Source organism: Haplochromis burtoni, unplaced genomic scaffold, assembly GCF_018398535.1.
Source record: "Haplochromis burtoni strain Fernald_Lab_line unplaced genomic scaffold, NCSU_Asbu1 Contig_90, whole genome shotgun sequence".
In the NCBI taxonomy this organism is placed as follows: Eukaryota; Metazoa; Chordata; class Actinopteri; order Cichliformes; family Cichlidae; genus Haplochromis; species Haplochromis burtoni.
In genome coordinates this window covers 97,538-114,935 of record NW_024582451.1, presented here as the reverse complement: position 1 = coordinate 114,935, position 17,398 = coordinate 97,538, and the positions used below count along the sequence as shown (strand labels likewise).

General features: G+C 41.1%; 3 protein-coding genes across 3 annotated transcripts in view; all 3 read left to right on the top strand.

Moving 5' to 3' along the window:
• Positions 1–496: 496 nt before the first annotated feature.
• rpz2 (rapunzel 2) lies at positions 497–3,305 on the top strand. The gene is made up of 2 exons (XM_005927545.2): positions 497–603; positions 2,206–3,305. Exon 2 carries the CDS (start codon positions 2,253–2,255, stop codon positions 2,937–2,939), a length of 687 nt encoding a protein of 228 aa, XP_005927607.1. The 5' UTR covers positions 497–603; positions 2,206–2,252; the 3' UTR covers positions 2,940–3,305.
• A 1,439-nt stretch (positions 3,306–4,744) lies between these two features.
• krit1 (KRIT1 ankyrin repeat containing) lies at positions 4,745–13,225 on the top strand. The gene is made up of 17 exons (XM_005927544.3): positions 4,745–4,946; positions 7,241–7,410; positions 7,611–7,767; positions 7,865–7,957; positions 8,060–8,189; positions 8,278–8,521; positions 8,605–8,720; positions 8,875–9,018; positions 9,147–9,303; positions 9,544–9,651; positions 11,126–11,282; positions 11,425–11,576; positions 11,671–11,837; positions 11,940–12,027; positions 12,125–12,331; positions 12,719–12,835; positions 12,923–13,225. The coding sequence occupies exons 2-17, from the start codon at positions 7,309–7,311 to the stop codon at positions 13,010–13,012; spliced, it is 2,229 nt and encodes a 742-aa protein (XP_005927606.1). The 5' UTR covers positions 4,745–4,946; positions 7,241–7,308; the 3' UTR covers positions 13,013–13,225.
• A 1,044-nt stretch (positions 13,226–14,269) lies between these two features.
• The window catches only part of LOC102312200 (lanosterol 14-alpha demethylase), a 4,786-nt gene continuing 1,657 nt past the window's right edge, over positions 14,270–17,398 (top strand). Inside the window, exons 1-7 of the mRNA XM_005927543.1 lie at positions 14,270–14,590; positions 14,690–14,788; positions 15,371–15,547; positions 15,663–15,789; positions 15,900–16,074; positions 16,307–16,426; positions 16,961–17,156. Coding sequence (XP_005927605.1) covers positions 14,429–14,590; positions 14,690–14,788; positions 15,371–15,547; positions 15,663–15,789; positions 15,900–16,074; positions 16,307–16,426; positions 16,961–17,156 — 1,056 coding nt within the window. The 5' untranslated portion in view covers positions 14,270–14,428. The remainder of the gene's footprint in view (positions 14,591–14,689; positions 14,789–15,370; positions 15,548–15,662; positions 15,790–15,899; positions 16,075–16,306; positions 16,427–16,960; positions 17,157–17,398) is intronic.

The window sequence follows — 17,398 nt, the reverse complement described above, 5'->3', positions numbered from 1 at the left end:
GTGACTAGTATGAAAAATATTCAAATGAAAGCTGCTGTCAGCAGGCAGTGATACTGTATCTTGAAATGTTCTTTTTCACTAGTAAACAAAGCCATTTCCAGAAACACAGGTTTTCTTTTGTTATTCGTCTCAACTCACATCCTGAAAAATGAATGAACGAATAAATGCAAAGACAATGAATAAATATTTCTTTCATGACGATACTGATACTAACACACATAAGCAGCAAAGACAATAGGGAGACATTTGTTTCTGCTCATTAGGCGCGATGATGCATTTCACTTCATTTTACTGATAATTTCTGTAGTATCTCGTCACCCAAACTGGTTGGGAAGGTGTGTGACCATATGATTAAAACAATGACAAAAGGCAACAAGGGCGACAAGGGCTGGTATTCCAGCATGTGGTTGGAGCTTCAGCCACAGTGTTTCTAGATGGACTCTCTCAGCCAATCAGCACAGAGCACGCATGACTCACTTCCTTGTATCTGCTCCCTTATTTGGCAGGAAGGGGTTGTCCTTATTTGACTATAGGGTGGAAAATGGTGGAAGGCAAAGCCAGACGGCTGCAGTAGACTGAGGATAACCAGCAGTTTTATCTTTGGTGAGTAAACATCTGCCTTCTGTGCTTCACAGTCTCTGATCTGAAGGGTGTTTAGAGTCTATTTGAAAGCGAGTCTGATAGGGGGGACTGGTAGCAGCATGCTAGGGTGATTCATGTAGGAGAGGCAGAGAATCAGGAAATGAGAGAAACAAGCTTGGAAACAAACAGCAACACAATCCCGAGACTGGGTTTAGGTTGAAGCTGCCAAAAGAAATAGCTTCTGGGATTGAAAGTGCTCAGTAGATGATCTACTGAAGTTCACAACCTGGAGCCATTTCTTTGTTTCCAGTCTTTCTAGTGTTACTACAAATAGACACACCTACTGTTATCCCTGAGTTATTTTTCCAGCACGACAACATTGAGATTGATGATTAATGCTAGAAGTATGACAAAGATGCACTGCTATTAGATGTGGATGCATAGTTTCACAGATGAACATTTACACTGATGTGGTAAGTAATCATTCAGTAAATTGTCTCGGTTTATGCTTCCTAAATGAAAGGATTCGCTTATATCCTTCTTTACGTCATTAAGAATTGATCATCTTTGAGTCTTTAACATATTATTTTGCATAAAAATTTATTTTTTGTGCTTTACTGCAAACAAAATGCCGGTGATTGAAACTTGTTTCATTTTAGCTGAATATTTCTCTTTAAACTTAAACTATATGTTGTTACAAGTTTTCTAAGAATTAGTAACTTTTTTTGACATAAAATGACAAAAGTTTGCTCACGTATCATAGACGCGAATATTTGTGGGTCTTTTTTGTGCTCTGTCACATATGAAGTATCACTGAACTGGACTTTTACTTTGTTAACAAAAGTCTTCCTTGTGTTTTTACATGAAAAACTTAGAAAACACCAAAAGGTTTATCAGTGATGACACATGCCTTCCCTGTCACATGTTGCTCATAACATTAAGTGTAAGATGACACCTTTAAGTATTACTCTACACGATATGGTGCATAGGCAGCAGCTGGTGCCAGCAGTTAGCTTGCTTTTAGTTGGCCTGTGAAAAGGGGGGAAACGTTTGTGACTTAACACACCTGTTAGGTGCAAAACGTGGGCAGGCTTTCATTCCAGCGGGGAATTTTTTTGGAAGGGTATCTAATTGTAGTGGCAAAAAAATGATAAAATAGTTAACAAAACATGTCAAAAAGTGGATTCTGTTCATCTTGATGTAGCACTTAGATGACTTCTGAAGAGGTCACTTGGATGAGTGACGGGAGCAGCCATAAGAAAAAGAGGGATTTGCGACCCAGTTCAGAGTTAAAGCTGGTGTGGTCATATGCTGTATCTAGCACAGTGTGGATGCAGTTTTAAAGGGCCAGTAAGTAGAGAGGGCTATCTACCAGTTGAAAGATCGGTGGTTCAATCCCCGACTCCTCTAGTCTGGATATCAAAGCAACCTTGGGGAGTATACTAAACCCTTAATTGCTCCAGATGTTTTCGATCCAGTGTCAATGTGTGAATATTAGGTGAAAAGTTTTTTGGTGAATGAAGCTATTAAGAAGAAAGCACTTTGAGTGCTAAAATAGAGCAGAAAGCTGCTGTATAAGTATTAGTCTGTTTAACCTTAAAATCTTTTGTTCTGTCTCTCCAGATTCACTCTGTGTGCACTTTTAACTTTGAAGAAGAAAAACAGCAGTGATGGCTGATTCAGCACAAATCAAGAAGACTGCAGCCAAAGTGTTGTGCTGTGTGGAGAAGGTTTCCTCCTTCGCCTCCTCCATTGACCCCATCTTTGGTGTTGTCTCTTCCCTGGTTGGAGTGGCTCGCAAGGGCCTGATGGATGAAGAGGATCATCCTCTGGAGAAGGACTTTCAAGCGATCCACACCAAACTACAGAGCATCTCTCAGAAGAACCAGGAATGCCTGAAGAAGATCCACATTGACGAGGTGAACGAAACCTACGGCAAGTACGAGGAGTACATCAAGCACCAGTACAATGCCTTCAACAGCATGGTGGCACTGGTGAAGAAAGATCCAGGCAACGCCACGCGCCACATGGAGACCTTTGAGAAGATTTATGAGAGGGACAAGTCTGACATGAGCCTGGATGTGTATTATCGTGGCGTGGTGGGTACACAAACGCTATTCGGAAAACCGCTGCTAAAAGTGTACTTTGAACACTGTGAAGGCGACCGAGAAATCATGGAGCGCCGCTGTTCACACATCACCCACCTCTTCCACATGGGCCTCATCGCCCTCATGGGCTACACAGCTGTTACAGAGGACGATGAAGATGAAGTGCGCGAGAAGTGGACTGGCAGGGTGCAGGACATCCAAGAGAAGATGCAGGAGGTGCTCAGCGAGTGCAAACCCCAAGTATCCTAAGCCCCACAAGGAGAGAGGACATCCTTTGAGTCTGGTGGTACTAACAAGGGGACCAATCAGGACTCTCAGCTGTGGATTAAAAAAAATAAATTATGCTATTATATAAAAATATATGTAAGACCAAAGCCATGTTTTCATTTGAGCACTTGAGCTGCACTGGATGGTTGTACTGCAGCATCTTACTTGTTGTCTTGACAATGTATACTGCTTTCAGAGTTACCACTATAATGTTCAGCTGCTTTGTGCTGTGCCTCAATAGATGCTGAAATTTTATACAATAAAATGTATGAATTATTATACAGTCAAGTTGTATATTTGTGAAATAAAGCTGCAGCAAAAAAAATAAAGTCAATTCATGAGGGGCAAGTCTGGAACTTCTCTAATAACTCAGTCTGCTGAGCTGCTAGAAACCAAACCCCACTACACAGTTAATAAACTCACAAGAATTTTATTTATATCCATACTTCAGTTCCTTTTGAAAAGTGGCTCTCTGAAACAGAAACTGCTGTCATAATACCAGCAAAACAATTGACTTGACTTCATGAGAACTTGATGTCTATTTAATACATTCCTTTCTTTCACTGAGTTCAACAATGTAGTAATTATACTGGGTTTAAAGAAGCCTGTTAGAGTACAGACTACATAATTCATGAATTATGATTACGCTTTAAGCATAAATAGCACTGGGGTGAATCTACTGTGCAGCTCACTTGGTTGAGCAGGTGACCCATATGCAAAACCCATATGTAGAGGTATGGGTTCAAGGTTGCCCCAAAACCACCCCCAGTGTGTTATTCCCCCACACTCTTTCCCAGAGTTCCTGTCAGCTTTCGATTTTCCTATATGGAAATTTGAGTCTGCCTGTAAAAAAATAAAAAAAACAAAACACATAGTTTCAGATTTCCTCAAAATTTCAGCTTAATAACACAAACCTCTGAAAAATTAACTTGAAATTTCAAGTCGAAGTGATTTGGGAGGTCGCTTTTGACAGTGAGTTTCACCAGTTCTTCAAATATATACATAAATTTTTTTCCCTTTTTATCAGTCAGGGTTGAAGACTAGTGTGAGAAAGTGTGGGAACTAATGTGAGGAATATCAATGATCAGGATATATTTAACACACATTTATCTGTTAAATTTGCTAATTCATTATGGTTAATAAAAGACATCGCTAGCTTAAGTTATACAACTGATCCAATTAAAGCAATAAATATCTTTGAATATACATACGTTTATTTGCTTTATACACCCCTCTAGCGGAGAAACATCTATCTATCTATCTATCTATCTATCTATCTATCTATCTATCTATCTATCTATCTATCTATCTATCTATATTAGCTGTTGGCTATAATATTCAATTCAAAATGTATTTTTTATTATCCTAAAACTTGCATATAGCCTTCATAGCAAGCGAAACTCGTACTTGTAAACCTTCTGAATGATTATTATGTTATTATGTCAAAATTTTGGTTATCTCAACATTTCAAAGCATGTAAGTCAAAATTTGAGCTAATGACCTGAAATTTTGACTTATGGATGACAATTCAAAAAAAATATTTAAACAAGCTTCCATAGAGTTTTCGGGGGAGGCGGTCTTAAGAGGACAATAAATCATATTGAAATTCTGAAAAACTCACAAAATTAGAGATAGATTTGATTTTTTTTTTTTTTAAATATATCCATAAATAAGTCTTACGGAGCACAGCAGACGCTACCTGACGCTCATGCTTTGTTATTGAGTGTACGTGGTCCCCCTCACCAGCAGAGTCCTCTGTCGTCCTGCCGCAGCTGCTGCACTCAAACGTAACGTGATTCCTCTGTTTCTCTGCAGCCCTGCCCCGTCTTAAAAAGGCCTGCAACTACCTCAACCCAAAAATAACTGCTCCTGGAAGCAGTGCTGGGGCAACCTCCCGGCTTCAGACCGCTAATTTAACCCAATTAAGACGAGCGGAGAGCCGAGGAAAGCTCCGTTTGGTGGTTTTGAAAGAAAGTCACGTCGCTTTCGGTAAGTTTCAGCTGCTCGGAAAAGCGGAAAAAAACATTGATGAAGATGAATGTAGCATCCCAGCTACTGCTGCTGACTCCCCTCTAAAAGTTCTGTCGTTTAACGTGGACAAGGAAATGTATGACAACTGGTTGAATACGACAGTGTATACCGTGTGTGTGTGTGTGTATAAAATACAACATGTAAAGGTGTCCATGTAATAACAGTTTAAAGACAGCCGAGCCTGGTTTCCGGGGCGTGACCTGTCTTTGAACTCAACAAGTTTGTGTCTGAGATGACTCTTACTAGTTTTACTGTGTGTTAAATTATATTTTACTTATTTATATGCAGTTCAAAAGTGACTAAAAATAAGATGCAATAAATAAAACGGTGTAAATACACTACAAAATGAATAATAGTAGGTATACAATATGAAATAATAAAAGAATATATATGTAGAGGTATATTTTAAAGCAGTTTGAGAATATTTGAGCTTGTTACATGGTGTGTTATCCTGCACCGTAGTCGTAAAGAGATTGACATGGTCAACAAAAATACTCAGGTGGGCTGTGCAGTGTAAATGAGGCTCTGATGGTACTAAAGAGGCCAAAGTATGCCAGTAAAATATCTCCCACACTGTTACACCACCAGCGGCAGGCTGAACTGTGGATTATTCTGACGCTACCATTTGATCGTAGCAGCAGAAATGCTTTTCCATTCTTCTGTTGTCCAATTATGGTGAGCCCCTGTGAATTAAAGTCTAAATGTTCTGTTCTTAGCTGACAGCTGTGGTACTTGGTGTGGTCTTCTGCGTCAGGGTGCTCTTCTGCATACCTTTTACCTATTTGAGTTGTTGTTGCCTTGCTATGGCATCAGCAGGGCATTGTCACCTTAGAACTGCCGGTCACTGGATATTTTCTCTTTTTCTGATTTCTGTGTAAATTTGGCAGCAGGTCTAATCTTACACTTCGTGTGTTTACGAGGTGTTCATTAAATTGTGTGATTGGTTTGGGGGAGGGGGGTACTACCTCAGTGTGGTAAACGTGGTCTTTGTGAATATTTTATGTTGTACAAGACAAAAGGCATCGAGGAGGACGGGGTTAAAAGCTTCTCTATGGTGCACCGCTATGCTTCACAACTCCACAGCTGTTAAGTCAAACTTGAGAGTGACGTTTGCAGCAGTTCTTACCACACTTACTTTGGGTGCAGCGTAAGTGCTACACCCGCAAGTGCTAGAAGACAGCCAGAGACAACGACGGAAACAGAAAATGTGTTCATATGCATCAGCCCTACACAGATACACAGTGAGCAAGTTAACAAATCAGCAGTTCTGAACATTGATCCCAGGTTGGATTATGACATCAATAAGGTTACTAGTGCTTTCTATCCCTTAAAATATATCTGACGTTAGAAAATCCTTATCTCAAACTGACTGGGAAATTGGTTCATGCATTCACATCAAGCAGGTTAGATTATTGTAACGCTCTATTCACTGGATTACCCAACTCATCAGTAGGATGACTTAAGATCACAACATGGCACACAGTCCTTACAGGCACATGAAAGTTTGAGCATATTGCCTCAGTATTGAAGGAACTTAATTTGTTCCCATTAAAATTATAAAATTGCCCTTGAAAGCTTTATTAACTAATAAAAGTATTTTAATGGTTTGCCCTCACCACACCCGGTATATGTCTGACTTGCCCACTGTTTACGGGATGACTGAGAACCTTCACAGACACACTGTTTACAACCCTATCTGACCTCTCAGGTCACCAGGTCCAAATCCAGGTCCAGATTCCCAGAATTAGATCCAAGTGTGTTGAAGGTGCTTACAGTTATTGTGGTCCAGTTCTTTGGAACAAGCTCACCTGATATCAGTTACAACTGTGCATAAATTTAAAAACAGACTTGACCCTTTTGAATCACTAAATAGGTGGTGATGGGGGTGGGTTGCTGTATTTTGCTGTTTTCACTGCCACAGGTTTTATGTTTTTGATCTTCTGTGTTAAGCACATTTAGTTTGCATGTAACTGCAAACTCCCACATGGGTGTGTTCACTTTCTCTGTCCACGTGGTGACAGCATTAAACAACGTTGGACATTATAAAGATGATAAAATTGTGTGAATGGGTGTTAGTTTTGGCAGTGAGAGCTGTGGGGCTCCAGCTCGGTCACTTGCTTTGGTGTTGGAATCCAAAGTTAACTCTGTGATCAGTTAAACCTGTGTATAGACTGAGTGTCACTGCTCAAACACTGAATTACTTTTCTTAGCAACCTTCACCTTTTTTTGATATTTTTTCCCCCATGTTTTAGGCATGTCTCTCCACGGCATTTGGCCCCCATGTAGCATATTTTCTCAGGTCTGAGGAAAAGACGCCACGATGGGCAACGAGGACACCCTTGAGGATGTGTTTGTTGCTGTGCTTCGTCCGAAGAATCAAGTCAGCCTGAGCTCGAAAGAATACAGAGCCAAAGCCTATGAGGTAGGCAGACAATCGGTTAACACACTGTCCTCGACGTCTTACAGTGAGGTGGAAAGAACACTGATGTCCTGTAATGTATTGTTGGTTTGGGCATATCACTGCTGTATGCATGAATAATAAAAACCCTTCAGTGAATTCAGACCCACTGGAGTTTCTAACTGAGCCTCTGTTTGCATGTTTTTCCTCTGGCGTCTGGGTAGATCCTTTTAAAAGAAGTGCCTTTAGAGGGGAAGGAGAAGAAAAGAAAGAAAGTCCTTCTGGCAACAAAGCTCAAAGCAGGAGGAGACAAATCCAAATCCATATTGGATTATGTTGATGAAACGATCAAACCGCTCTCCAGTAACCAAAGCTGTGCTGGTGAGGCTGACGCATTTGTGCACAAGCTGATTTATTAAACTGTTTTTTGGGGGGAGAGTTAGGAACCACTGATCTAACCAGTGTTTTTGCTGTGCAGGAAAGCGTGTGGTGCACATGAAGAAATTTATTCTTGAAGGTGACAATGAAGGGAAAGAAGCCTCACTTTTTGTTGTACCAGTCAGTGTTAAAGGTAAGTAAACTATCTCATCCTGAACTGATCTAGCTAATTGTATTTAACGTTTAACAAAGTTTAAGCTGTGCATGCAGTAGATTAATGAGTCCTTCTATACAGACAACAGCAAGCCTGTCCACAGCCCCGGGAGCCCCAGCTTTTACTGCTTCCATGACATAATGCGGGTGTGCAGTGAGACCAGCACTCACTTCTGCTCCGTCACCTCCAAGATGCTCCTGGCTTTAGACAAGTAAAGAGAAGTCTGTAAATGTGCTCTTTAGCTCTGCGATTCTGTCAGAGGTAAACGCCCCTTCCCTTTGCTTCTTTCCCCGCCGCAGATGGTTAGCAGAGCAGCACACTGTGCCTCATGCCATCCCTGCTTTATTCAGACCAGCACCCGTGGAGCGGGTGAAGACTAACGTAAGCAATCCAGCTTACAGCAGCGAGGGCAAACTGAGTGATGAGGGTCTGCACATGGGCTACACTGCTCTGGAGATCAAGAGCAAGATGATGTCCCTGGAGAAGGCTGACATGTGCATCCTGAATCCACTCTACGGCTCAGATCTGCAGTACACCAACAGGGTAAGGCTTTATATATGCAAAGAAACATAATTCTTCTGGTGGATTTGGAAACTTAAATCGCCCTCCTTTCGTTTTGTCTGCAGGTGGACAAAGTTATCATCAACCCATACTTTGGGCTTGGGGCACCAGACTATTCCAAGATCCAGATCCCCAAGAGGGAGAAATGGCAGCATGGACCCAACTGTGTGACAGAAGACAAGTGAGGGCTTGTTTTGGTTAACTGCTATAGACTTTGTGTCTAACTTTGTCTCTTTTTGGGGCACACTGGACAGTCTTGATTAACAACGTGGATGCCTTGAACTGAAGTCATGTTTAGTCACTGTTCTCTTCAGCATAAATTCCTGTCTCCACAGGGATCACCAGTGGGTGGACGACTTTCCTCTCCACCGCAGCGCCCTGGAAGGAGACACTGAGCTGATCTCTAAGCTTCTGGACAGCGGTTTCTCAGTCAAGCAGCTGGACAACGATCACTGGGCTCCCATACACTATGCCTGCTGGTGAGTCTCCTGCTCATCTGACAGCTCAAGAAAGGCTTAAAAGTATCCAAAATTTCTTATTTTCCTGGTCTTTTTTTTTTTTCCCCATTACTTATGTTTAAGTTTGATATTTATGTGGTTCTATCCAGGCACGGTAAAGTTGAGGCAACCAAGCTTCTGCTGGAGAAGGGTAACTGTAATCCCAACCTGCTGAACGGCCAGCTCAGCTCCCCCCTGCACTTTGCAGCCCGAGGAGGCCACGCAGAGATCGTCCAACTGCTGCTGCAGCACCCTGAGATCGACCGGGTACAAATTTAACACTTCCTTTTTTTTTTTTTTTTAAATTATTACTTCAAAGAAATCCTGTTGCAGCTAAATGTAACTTTTTTTATTGGTTTGTAATAATAATAATAATAATAATAATAATAATAATAATAATAATAATAATAATAATTGCTGATTTGTCTTTTATCAGTATCCACATACTACATAATAAAGTGGTAAACATTACTCACTATGTCATGATACTGACTCCTCCACCAATAGCACATAGAAGACCAGCAGAAGAGATCGCCGCTCCAAGTGTGCGAGGAGAACAAACAGAACGAGTGGGAGGAGACTGTGAAACTTCTGCAGCAAGCCAACAGCAAACCAGTGAGTCACACAGTTACACTATTTGTTATTCCTTTGTGTGGAACAACAGCCTTTTCAGGATGTTATCGAGATAAAGTTTGCAATTATTTCTAAATACACTTCAGCATACTTAAGCCCATAAGTATAGACTTCCCAATGCATATATTTTTGCTGATTGATTTGCAGGCGTTGTTGTTGTTGTTGTATTTTAATATAACATAATAGTTGTTAAACAAATATGGCATCCTAAAGGCATCACAGTACATAAAATGGTAATAACAAAAATAATAAACAATAAAACATAATTGAGGAGTTTGAGGAGAATATAAATGCTGCTTTAGATCCTAATCCAGATGAGGTGGCTGTAGCTCAGGAGCACGTCGTGCACCAATTGGAAGGTTGCTGGGTTGATCCCTGGTTGCTCCAGTCTGCGTGCCAAAGGATCCTTGGGCAAGATAATAACCAAGTTGATCTTTGATGCCACGTTCAAAGTCACCTTTATCACAATTCTTCCCTGTTTTAACTACAGCAGGTCATCTTGACCATGTCTACTTGTCTTAATGCAACGACTTATTCCCATGTAATGGGTTGTGTTGATAAGCAATTGGAAAGTTGTACCTAAAGTGACTTGTGAATGTAATTCCCTGGCAGTTAAGTTTTTTTTTTTTGTTTGTTTTTTTTTGTTTTTTTTGATCGCCTGTTGGTGATATTCCTTCAAGAACAGTCAAAGGTGTCAGACATTCCCAGGACTAAGCCATGTTTCACTCTTATTTTGCATGTCATTATTGTCTTTTCCTTAAATAGAAACCAGCACTCCATAAAGAATTATGTTTCTGATATTGGGCAAAGGAGTGGCCCCGAGGGGTTGAGTCATGAAAGCTCTGGGATTATAGCAGCAAAGCTTGTGGATTTTTGTAGCTGTGTTTTTCATGCTTTTTCATAATGAGCTAGTCATTGTTTAGTTTGTTTGCTCGTGCCATGTTTAATTAACCTTATATGTTGTTGATATTGAGTCTGGCATAGATGCGTTCACTCATTTTGATATTTTTTTTCCTTGTTTGAAGAAAAGGGGTATCCAGTAAAACACATGCACATGTGCAGTTATAACAACACAGAGCTGACATGACAGCTTCCTTCTGATATAACACTTTTTTAAAAGTGTTATAGTATGCTTTAAGTAAAGCGAAGCGTATTGAAATGTTTCCTGAATATTCAACAATGTTGACAAGTTTTTTTTGTTTACATATATATGTATACAAATGTTTTAAAGAGGGGTTTATACTTTTATTTTTAAAAAGAAAGAGGAAGATTGTTAACTTGTTATTTTCTGTTATGTCGCGAGAGTACTGTTGCCCGCGGTGAGTTTTTGTTGGTGTGTATGGGGTGTAAGATGGCGTAAAGAATAAAGCGTTTGGAGTGAGACTACGACGTCGTGTCTTTTGACTTTAAACTTAATATTAAGAAATCCACCATTTGTGCTGTTTGTGATCCACAGTACGAGAAGGTGCGCATCTACCGCATGGACGGCTCATATCGCTCCGTAGAGCTCAAGCATGGCAACAACACAACTGTGCAGCAGATCATGGAGGGGATGCGTCTGTCTCAGGAGACCCAGCAATACTTCACCATCTGGATCTGCTCAGAGAACCTCCGTGAGTCCACTTGTTTCTTTTTTTCAAATGTATTTATTTATTTAATTTAGTAACATCAATGCAATAAAGACCAAAAGCTGTAGTTAGTGGTATCACTGCAAGATCCCAGAAAGATTTGTGTGCATGTGGTTTTGTGTGTTAGACCTGCAGCTGAAGCCGTACCACAAACCCCTGCAGCACCTCCGGATCTGGACTGAGATTGTGACAGATCTCACAGTGCTGGATCCTCAAAGGGAAACGCCACAGCTCTTCCTCCGCAGGGATGTCCGACTGCCCCTTGAAATTGAGAAAAAGGTAGGTCACTTTCACCACCTAAGCATCAGTGATAGCTCAACTCGAAATGTTTTGAGAGCTCTTCATCAGCTTCCTGCTGGTGGCTTTGTTTCAGGTGGAGGATCCGCTGGCCATCCTTATCCTGTTTGACGAAGCCCGGCACTGCCTTCTCAAGGGCTTCTTCCCTGCTCCGGACAACAAGCTGATCACACTGGCCAGCCTCCTCCTGCAAATCATCTATGGCAACTATGAGAGTAAAAAGCACAAGCAAGGGTTCCTCAAGTAAGAGACGAATCATATTTTGTGTTTAAATCACTTTTAATATCTGCTCTAACAAAACTGATTTATTTGCATTCGGATAAAATCTGTGCTTTATGTAAACAGTGAGGAAAACCTCAAATCAATCGTGCCGATATCCAAGGTGAAAAGCAAAGCATACCACTGGACCAACAGGATTCTTCATGAGTATAAAGTACACTTGTGTTTTTATTTTAATTGCTTTTTATCTTATAAATACATTTCAGTGTTCCCTGAGGTGACATCAGGTCCTGTCCCTCTCTCACCAACAGGCTCTGAGCACCAGCGAGGGGGTCAGTAAAGAGATGCACCACCTGCAGCGGCTCTTCTTGCAGAACTGCTGGGACATCCCGACCTACGGAGCAGCTTTCTTCACAGGCCAGGTCTACACCAAGGCCAGCGCAAGCAACCACAAAGTCATCCGTGTCTACGTGGGGGTGAACACAAAGGGACTGCATCTCATGAACATGGAAACTAAGGTAAAATGCCGTTTTGCTGGGTTTTTAAATTTTTGTTTTTTTTATGTTTTAAGCTCTAGTTTGTGAATGTAAAGCGACAAAGCTACTTATTCTTCAGCTTGGTGGAGCAAATGGATAGATGACTATGAGCATGGGCCCTCCCACACGAATTTGCCTGTTTTTAAAGCATATGCAATACGTGCTCGATTGAAGCACAATAGCACAAAGCCGTTTGCATCTACAGAATGTATTTGAACTTGCATTCTTAGATTAGTTAGATTTTTACTTAAATATTCCCTCTGGGATTACCATAGGATAGATTAAACGATAATGCTGTATTTGTGTTAGTTTTTAAGTTTTAGTTGAAGATGCTTGATGTGACATTTTATTACACATCTTCTCCTGCAGGTCCTTCTCATCAGTTTAGAGTATAGCACGTTTATATGGCAGCTTGGACATGCAGACCAGTATTTCCAGATACACAGTGGTGACAACAAAATGAACTTCATCGTGCACACAAAACAGGTAATAAAGCTTTTCTTGAAATCCAAATAATATTTATTGAAATATATATATGGTTGTTAACCAGTAAGGTCTATTCTTTCCCTTCAGGCTGGCCTTATTGTGAAGCTCTTAATGAAACTGAGTGGGCAGATAACTCCAAATGAGAAAGGCATCACAGACAAATACGCCTATGGCTGAAAACTGTTGAAGAAACCACCTGCCAAAAAAATTCCCAGTTCGGGTTGTTTCTTCCGACCATCATCTGACTGCAGTAACTCTGGAAAGCCTCTCCACAAGAGCCTCATTTTGTACAACTGGCTTAGTGATATACTTCACATTCTCTATTTTAATGTTTCCTGGATTTTGATGGCATGTAAATATGTTTATTATTTAATAAAGTGATTGATTGTATGATCAGATGTGTTTTTCATATTTAGGCAGAAATGACAATGTTATTTTTTTTTTAGAGGAATTCATTCGATGGAGGCTGAAAATCAATATTTGCTTTATTATAAATGGGGAGCACTCTCTCTTCACTGGGTGAAAATGCCCTGTTGATGCCAGAAGTTGGAGAATAGTGGCTGGGCTGTTTTAGCTGAAAGGAAGGCAACAGTTACTCAAATAACAGCTGGCTGCAACCAAGATATGCAGAAGAGCATCTCTCAATGCACACTACATCAAACATTAAAGCAGAAGAGCATACTGGGTGGTCTTCTCTTGCCAGTTAAGAACAGGAAACCTACAGTTTGTGCATCATAACCAAACATTTCCTGGTCTCACCTGGTGGTGTAAAGCTATGGAGGATATTTTCTTGGCACACATATATTTGCATATATTTTAAAATAATGTATATTAAAGAACTGAACTTATGAGGTTTTCAAGGCTACTGATGAAAATAAACCTCATTTAAAACATATTTGTAGCCCAGCTCCTGTACTAGTTGCACTCCATCACAGGATTTTGAAGTGGTTATTAGTTACTTATTTATTTAAGGTTTCGCAATTGATTTTATGCTTTTACTGAAAGGAAAATGTTGCTATTGTGCAAGCTCGTGTATTGCTAATTTCATGATAGCAGTCACAATCATTAATGATCCGACACACCCCCAACAAACTGCAAACCAGCTCATTTATTGCTGTTGAGGCGACTTATGTTGTGATTTGGCGCTATATAAATAAAATTGAATTGAATTGAATTGCTGTAAACGTTTATATAATATAATATTAAATATTATAATATATTTCGTTATCTTTGCAGGACTTTAACGTCCCGTATTGTTGAATTCTGGAGGTACAGGAAAAAGTTTAAATTTTTTTAAAAAAAAAAAGGTCTTAAAATCGATGGTCGCCCTGCTGGTGTGACATCATGTAGCAAGACATCGGTTCAGGTAGCCTCAGCCATTCACAGCGAGAGCTGCTTGACTGACACGTGGTCAGCAACCAATCAAAATCCAGCATTGGTCAGGCGGGGGCAGGACGAGTGTTGACAGGTCGAGACTTTGGGGAAATATCACCAACTGTTCTCGACCGAGAGCCTTTCAGCAGGTGGACGGTGACCGGGGCCGTTTCGGGGTTAAGTTTTTAAAGGTTTTGTTTTCGGGGGCTATCAGGAAAAATGTCGATGCACATTTATCAGATGAGCGCTAAACTGCTCGGGGACACTATGGGGAAAATGAACGAGAACCTGACCTCCGTGGTGTTAGCAGCGTCCGTCTTCACCCTCACTCTGGGATACATCTCCAAACTGCTGCTCAAACAGTCCACAAACGTGGACGTGGTGAGTGTGCTCAGACGAAAAACAGTTGCCGTTATCTAAGCTTTAGTTTCAAGTCACTGTTATTTTTTTATTGTTATTTATTTATGTCTCTCTGCGCAGAAACATCCACCCTACATACCCTCCAGCATCCCCTTTCTGGGACATGCCATCGCTTTTGGAAAGAGCCCCATTGAGTTTCTGGAAAATGCCTATAACAAAGTAAGTGTTTTGAAAAATGAACCTGCGACTGTTTTCAATCAGAAGAAATGAAACAGTTTAATAATCAGTCCTAAAATATGAAGATTAGCCCCCCCCTCCAATTACTTTAAGTTATTAACTCTAAACATTGACAGCGGTTCAAAGTTTGAACAAAGCAGATGATCATGAAGATAAACTGCTTTAAAAATGAGGAAATGCTTTTAAACCATCGTGAGTCCATTTCAGCTCCTGTGGTGCAAATGAAAGCGACAACAGGCCAAGGCAACTCTGCACTCTCCTTGTACCTCCTGACTGATTTTGCTCTAGTTTTGGTATTTGTAAACAGTATAACTCATTTATGAAAAATGAGAGAGAGAAAAAGAAAAAGCACGATACAAAATAAAGCTAAATACAGTACAATATCCCTAATCTGATTTAGGTTCCATATCTTATCATATCATATATTTAGGGGTTTGGGGACCACTGATCTAGAGTTTAATCTGTATATATATTATTTAGTTTTTTTTTAACTCAGTTGTCAGAGATTTATTTTACTTTGACCCCTGCGTCTGAAGTCCTGCGTGTCTGCTGTTCCCCCCACAGTACGGCCCTGTATTCAGCTTCACTATGGTGGGCAAAACATTCACCTACCTGCTGGGCAGCGACGCAGCTGCGCTGATGTTCAACAGCAAGAACGAAGACCTGAACGCAGAGGACGTCTACTCGAGACTGACCACTCCGGTGTTCGGCAAAGGAGTCGCCTACGACGTGCCGAACCACGTGAGTATCCCAGAACCTGAGAAGTTCACGCCTCAGAAGGAAGGTGGAAATGTATTAAAGAGTTTCTGTATGCTAAGATCAGCTGAGATGCATGTTTCCTTTTAATCTGCTGCAGATTTTTCTGGAGCAGAAGAAGATGTTTAAGACGGGGCTGAACATTGCTCGTTTTAGGGAACACGTCAAGATCATTGAGAGAGAGACGATCGAGTATTTTCAGAGATGGGGAGACAGCGGGGAGAGAAGTAAGACACCGATATTTGCAACGCTGAGTCCAAAACAGTTAACCATAAAACTTGATACGGATCAGATCAAAAAAAACAAATGTTTGTCAATGAACTTTGACCTGTTTCAGATCTGTTCGAGGCTCTGTCCGAGCTGATTATCCTCACAGCCAGCAGCTGCCTGCACGGGAAAGAGATCCGCAGCATGCTGGATGAACGCGTTGCCCAGCTTTACGCCGACTTGGACGGAGGATTTACCCACGCTGCGTGGCTCCTGCCGGGCTGGCTGCCCCTGCCCAGCTTCAGGTAGGTCTCCCACACATCTTCACGCAGTACAGTGCTGCATCTGCACACAGAGTGAAGACGACGCTGGATTTAATTTGACTAGACAGATTAAAAAAAAAAACTAAACTGGGAAAAAAAAGATAGCATCACACAGGCAAAAGAAATACCAGAGGGATTCAATATGATATGATACAAACACCACAATACTGTTTGGAAATATTTACCTCTGTTTTTTTGTTTGTTTGTTGTTTAGGAAGAGGGACAGAGCTCACAGAGAGATCAAGAACATCTTCTACAAAGTGATTCAGAAACGGAGGAGCTCTGAAGAGAAAGCAGATGACATCCTGCAGACCTTCATGGACTCCACATACAAGTAAGGTGACATCAGCGGCTCAGAACAAGCGCTAAAACAACAAAACAGCCCAGGGTCAAAGAGTAGGACAAAACCAGACCACAGGTGTGGACATTTGCTGTATGAGTAAACAAAGAGCTGGAGGAGAAAGCACAGTTGCCACTGTAGACTTACATACTGTGTGTTTATAAGCGAGGAATCAACCTGTGTGTCAGATATTACTGCTAATGAGCCTCTTCCTTGATACAAACAGAGAGCAGCAGGTTTGTCTGCAGGTCTGTGAGCATAAGAGAAAAATCCATAAATTTCTGTCAAATGAGGTAACACACTTACTGCCCAACTCTTACTGAACTGATGTACCTGCGATTACATAATGACAGTGCAAGTCAACATGCAAAGAAACAGTTTTATGTTTAATGTCATGGTCCAGCCCTGAAAGACTCAAAGGAGACTTGGTTTAACCCAGAATATTCAGATCTTATTATCAAAAAGAAATAAAAATCACAATTAACTCTATGAAGGATTGAGAACTAAAAAAACGTTCTCATTCCTCAGAGATGGACGGCCGCTGACCGATGACGAAATTGCAGGGATGCTGATCGGCCTCCTCCTGGCGGGTCAGCACACATCCTCCACCACCAGCGCCTGGCTGGGCTTCTTCCTGGCCAAAGACAAGGCCCTGCAGGAGCGCTGCTACGCAGAGCAGAAGGCTGTGTGCGGGGAAAACCTGCCTCCACTCAACTTCGATCAGGTAAAAGTCGCCCGTGAACTGTCATAAAAATGCAGAGGTTCATTACTGCTAATAATAGTGAAGAGTAAAAAAAAATATGTGCAGGGTTTAAATGTGAAATGTAAGTATTCTCCCTCAGATGTTACCTCTGATTTGTGAGAGATACTCCCCCTGCTGGCTGTAGAAAATTATTGCGGTAACAGGAGTAAAGATGTTTTTAGCGCCCCCTTGCTGCTGCATTCAGGTGGAGGTCTACATAAATT